Source organism: Laetiporus sulphureus (genome assembly GCF_001632365.1).
Source record: "Laetiporus sulphureus 93-53 unplaced genomic scaffold LAESUscaffold_108, whole genome shotgun sequence".
Classification (NCBI taxonomy): domain Eukaryota; kingdom Fungi; phylum Basidiomycota; class Agaricomycetes; order Polyporales; family Laetiporaceae; genus Laetiporus; species Laetiporus sulphureus.
Window position 1 is genome coordinate 32,591 of NW_024468617.1, and position 5,169 is coordinate 37,759.

The 5,169-nt window shown below is 53.1% G+C and overlaps 2 protein-coding genes across 2 annotated transcripts; one reads left to right on the forward strand and one right to left on the reverse strand.

Annotated features, from left to right (window-relative positions):
- Positions 1 to 65: 65 nt before the first annotated feature.
- LAESUDRAFT_626809 (uncharacterized protein) lies at positions 66 to 398 on the reverse strand (the record flags this gene model as incomplete). The annotated part of the gene is made up of 1 exon (XM_040903346.1): positions 66 to 398. A coding segment is annotated over one exon (333 nt), but the record flags the coding sequence as incomplete, so codon positions are not given.
- Positions 399 to 2,684: 2,286 nt separating this feature from the next.
- Positions 2,685 to 3,547, forward strand: LAESUDRAFT_609123 (uncharacterized protein; the record flags this gene model as incomplete). Its single annotated transcript, XM_040903144.1, has 4 exons — positions 2,685 to 2,766; positions 2,828 to 3,010; positions 3,069 to 3,319; positions 3,371 to 3,547. Coding segments are annotated over 4 exons (693 nt in total), but the record flags the coding sequence as incomplete, so codon positions are not given.
- Between the last annotated feature and the right edge of the window lie 1,622 nt (positions 3,548 to 5,169).

The following is a 5,169-nucleotide window of genomic DNA, read 5'->3' on the forward strand; positions in this document are numbered from 1 at the left end:
AGGCGAGTGTGCGCCTCCGCAATCTGCCTCTCCCGCACCGCATGGTCAGCGGTCGCCTCCACGATCTGCTCCTCCCGTGCCTGAAGGGCAGCGTTCGCCTTCGCAGGTTGCTGCTCCTGCTGCTGGAGGCGAGCGTTCATCTTCGAAATCTGCTGCTCCTGCTGCTGGACGCGAGCGTTCATCTTCGAAATCTGCTGCTCCTGCTGCTGGAGGCGAGTGTTCGCCTTCGAAGTCTGCTGCTCCTGCTGCTGGAGGTGAGCGTATCGCTCCACGATCTGCTGCTCCTGCTGCTGGAGGTGAGCGTTCGCCTTCGAAATCTGCTGCTCCTGCTGCTGGAGGCGAGCGTACCGCTCCGCGAGCTCCTCATCAGACTGCGTGAATGCCTGGATCTCCATGTAGAAGTCGTCTACATGGGACCAAGTGGGCAGCTGCGGGAGTCCGTGTGATTAGATGTATTTCAATGGTGTGATGGGGGGAGCTGGCGTACTCTTAGATTGTACTTAATTATTTCACCGTTCTCGAACGCGACGAATTTGATAGCGTCCCCCCCGCTCTTGGTCCATCCCATGCCTTTCACGAGCTCGATGTTCAGCAGCACGGCGCAAATGGGATCCTCCGTCATGACTATCATAGAGCATTCAATTAGCTCAAATGAACGCACAGTCCCTGAAAACAATGTGAGACATACTTAGTCGTGCCTTGGTCGGGTCGTCCTTGCGCACATTGATCCGGACTCTCCCATGGCCAGTCCCTTGTCTGGCCCACTTGTCACCACCGTTTTCCACTTCGAGTATGTACAGCATTGCTGCACATTGATAAACGGTATCCTCGTCTTCTTCGCCCTTGACAACGAGAGGTGGAAGGGTGGATGGAGGCGGAGGTGTATATGAACCAAGTAATATTTCAACAAAGGGGAATGGAAGAGCACGATCGTTCATCCATTTTGGTTTCTTGGAAGGTCGGTTTTGTTCCTCCTCTGCTTCTTCCGTAGGTCTTGGTCGTTTGCTGATTGGCCTTCCTGGTGTCATTGCGTGATGGCTGCTGGGTGCAACTGACAATGTTGCAGTGTTGCGCCCAATATCCGTCAGCAAAATCCGAAACCTGGGGTTAGGCCTCACCGAACCACCGGAGGATGCTGGGAAGATGGCGCCGACCAATCCCGGCGGAGAATAGACCTTATGTCAGGTGAGCGCGTCTCTTTCTCGTCCACCTGCTTAGTAAGCCAGCATCCGGCCCTCATTGGCCGTGCTCTTGCGCTTACGTCCTGGCGTCTGAACACTTGTAAGTTCATTGCGTATCTCTGGTCGTTTCTCGCGCATGTTCGTGCTCCGTACTGCCACTCTGTGCTAGCAGCACACGTGCCGCTTCGGACTATAGCTACTTCGCTTCGCTCCGCGGTGCTTTGGCAATTACTTTCATACCACGGTGCGACCGTCACGAGACGTCCTGTCGCGAACGTCCTGAACGCAGGCAAGAAATCGATGAGCGTTTCCACGGAATTGTATAATTTGAATACCTCTTGTAGATCTGTATCTGACCCGACCGTTTCTGGTCTGTTATTTGGAACCAGCGCGGCCGCGCCAACTCCACCCAAGTACCAACACCAACACCAGCTTCACGGAAATACGTGCCCTGGGATTCGAGCATTTCAGGTCGTAAATAACCTGCTTGAGATCCTCGATGGAATAGATATCGTGATGAGGTGACGGCGAGACTCATGAGACCGGCGCATGTAGTTGAATGACGAGTGCGAACAATGGGAGTGGACACCTTATGTCCCCGGAGCTCGCCTCCTTCTCCGGGCTTCGCGCCCTGTGCCATCTTGATTTGCAGTTCACCGATGTCGGTAAAATAATTCGAGGTCACACCGAACAGGAGCCTCAACGCGAAGACCAGTCCCACACGGTCTCTAGTTCGGGCTCATCGTCGCTCCTGTCAACTTCCGTATCAAAACGGACTTATGCGCTACAGGAGCTGCTGTCGTCGGAGCGTGCATATGCGTCCGATTTAGCCCAGATCCGGGATATCTACATCGCTTTTATAATCTCATTCTCTTGACTTGGCTCCATTCCCGGAGGACCGGTGCCTCGCTTCAGTCTGCTGCGCCCGCATGCTCTGTCGATGCGATGTCTGATCCTGTCCATCAGAAGGACGCCACCGCGACTTCTGGACTCCGAGTATCGCACCGACCGGAGAGAGCTCAGTCGCTCTACGTGTAAGTATCGCGCTCGCCTGTCAGTTGTCAATTGCCAGTTGTCGGCCAAAGCTAATCTATCACCTGCCTGATCAGACACGACACCTAGCACAACGCTCTTATCTGGAAGTAAGGATGCGTGAACGGCAGGCACTTCTTCTCATCTTTTCCATATGATTTACGGAAAAGCACAGATATCAAGTACATGCTAGACTGATTAGCCATCCCCATGGAGCCCGCAGGTATAAGAGGAACAAATATGCATCACTGGCAATGTGGGTGCTGTTATACACCGCCCATCCAAGTTCTCTCTCTCTCTCCTCATCCGGATGCTTTGGTTTGCTGTTCGACAATGTTCTTCCCGAGATCCCGCCGTCGGTATGGCCTGGGAATGCTATTCGCCATGAGCATCCCAGCAGCTGCTCGCTCAATCGGAAGAGCACAGCATGAGAGCAACATCAGGGAAGTACACCCTACGGTGCTCATTCTCGGCGGTGGAGTGGCAGGAGTGATCGCTGCGCGGACTCTGTACGAGCAGGGCATCACCGACTTCATTATCGTGGAGGCTCGAGGTAAGAGCGTGGTTCTCTCCGACGCGACAGTGTTTGATCTCACGAACGTTTTTGATAAAAGATGAACTCGGCGGGCGTTTGCAGACCGAGACTATTGGCGTGACAGGCAACGAATGGGTGGTCGAGAGAGGTGCTAACTGGGTGCAAGGCACGCAAACAGCCGACGGGCCGGTGAACCCCATCTGGGAACTGGTGCAGAAGCACCAAGTCAAGACTGTGTATAGCGACTGGTCCGGCAGCATAAGTACGTCGCGGTACATATGTCCTGCGAATGAACGACATCTGACGGCTCCCTCAACCAGCGACCTATGACGAAAGCGGCGCAGTGAACTACACTGATATCTTCAACGATTCCGACGAATACTTTACGACGCTAACGGTGGTCGCTGGAGAGCGCGTGGAGAACCAGCTGGCCGACTTACTGCTCGAAGCGGATACTCTCTCAATTGACGCGAAGCCTACGACGCCTGCTGAGAAGGCCTGTGAATATTATCAATTTGACTGGGAGTATGCGCAGACACCTGTCGAGTCCTCTTTGATCGCCAGCTCTTGGGTACGTGGAAGATCCTTATGGGCTATCTACATACTAATGTTTCATTGACAGAATAACAACTTCACTTACGACCCGAATATGGGCGGCTTCGGAGACGACAACATGATGTCCATTGACCAGCGTGGGTTCAAGCACTTCATCCAAGCTGAGGCGGCTAAGTTCCTTCAGCCATCGCAAGTCATGTACAACACGACCGTGGCGAACATTGCATATTCCACGGATGGCGTCAGTTCCTTCTGATAAAACTGGCACAGATGATAGATGCAGGCGAATTTGAAGACCATATTATTTGAATCAACTGACAGAGAAAGAACCGCGCTGGCTTAACTAGGATTTTCCGTGGTTGAGAGGACCGATATGCTTCCGCATGTCCCAGACAAGACGATGGCCGCGTCGGTAAGCGCCTCATCGATCGGTCTCAATTACACGGTGATGCCCGATTGGCTCAAGGCAGGCGAGTATGGCTGAAGGTGCAGCGCGGAGCACCAGAAGCAGGACCCTTATTCTGAACCCCGATGTATGGCGGAACACAAGGTTTGAAATGATTTATGGCAACATGTTCTCATCGCAACTTGAGGCTGGGGTGTCATGGTTCTTTGGCTCGAAGTTTCGCGATCAACGGCTACAAGCGACGGTCGAACATATCCATTCTGTTTGCTACGATACATTTCCCCAAGGCCTTCTTGTCATGGCCGAGAACAGAGTTGCCGCTGACGTGACCCCCGAGCTCCGCCAGACGCATGCACTCTAGGCTGTTACCACCTCTTCTGGACATCTGCGTGCAAATTACTCACATGGCGAAAGTGGGTGATCCTTGTACTTTCGAGATCTCACCGCATTGTTATCCTCATCGCATTGTTAATTAGATATGTTTATCAATCTATTGGAAGATTGCTTCTGTACGGATACAAACAACAGAATCCCGTCCAAGTTAGCTGGTCACGTTTTACATGTCCAATACAATAGCTCCTAGTTGGCTGGGTTTTTGCGTATTACTATGCTTAGGATCATCCACCGACTCTGACTCGACACCCAATTCTATGCCGCGATAATTTTTGATGGAGCTAAAACGGGTTCCAGAAGACTTGTAGCCTTCATTTCGGCGATAGCTCCGGTCGCAATTGCCAGTCCTCCGTCTCCACTCGACCCTGCATGAAGACAACGGATAGACTCGGGGAAAGTGACAGTCTAGAGGCTGCTTCGGCTGCCGGTGGCATTCACATCTGGGAAACTATCTGCTGGAGGTGTCATGCGCGGCAGCGGCACGAGGCATGTGGTGTGGTCCTTATGAAGCGAAGGTTGTGTGTTTGGGCCAGCATTTGACCAGCAAGGGCGCGGAGCCGCTGCGAGGCTATTCCAGCCTAGTTGTGACTTTCATTGAACGGCAACCTGCAGTGCGTGCCTCCATCTAGCCGCGCATCGTCGTCGAGACAGCCTCTGACTATCAAGCGTTCACTCAGCACGTTCTCATACCTGAGGCGATCCTCCGGCAGGGCACGCTGCGTGCTGTGCCCATCTACTCGTGCCCATCAGTACACATCACCCCAGACCTCAGCTTTACCTCGTATACTGTATCCGGTGTACGACCCACTCGCTTACTGCGTCTCCCGTACGTGTAACAGCGCTGGCGTGCTCTAGTCGCTAGCTGATCGCATTGGCCAGTCGGCGAGCTCTGCTACCTGCCATTTCCGCATTGACAATATGGGTAGCAAACCTCGTACCTCCGAGTACTTACCGGTGGAGAAACATGAGCGAATTTCGGAGGATTCTCTTCATTTCTCGCTTGGATTTGCGATGTCAGATCCACAGGACGATCACTTATCTTATGGCTACTTCCCGAGAACAACTCG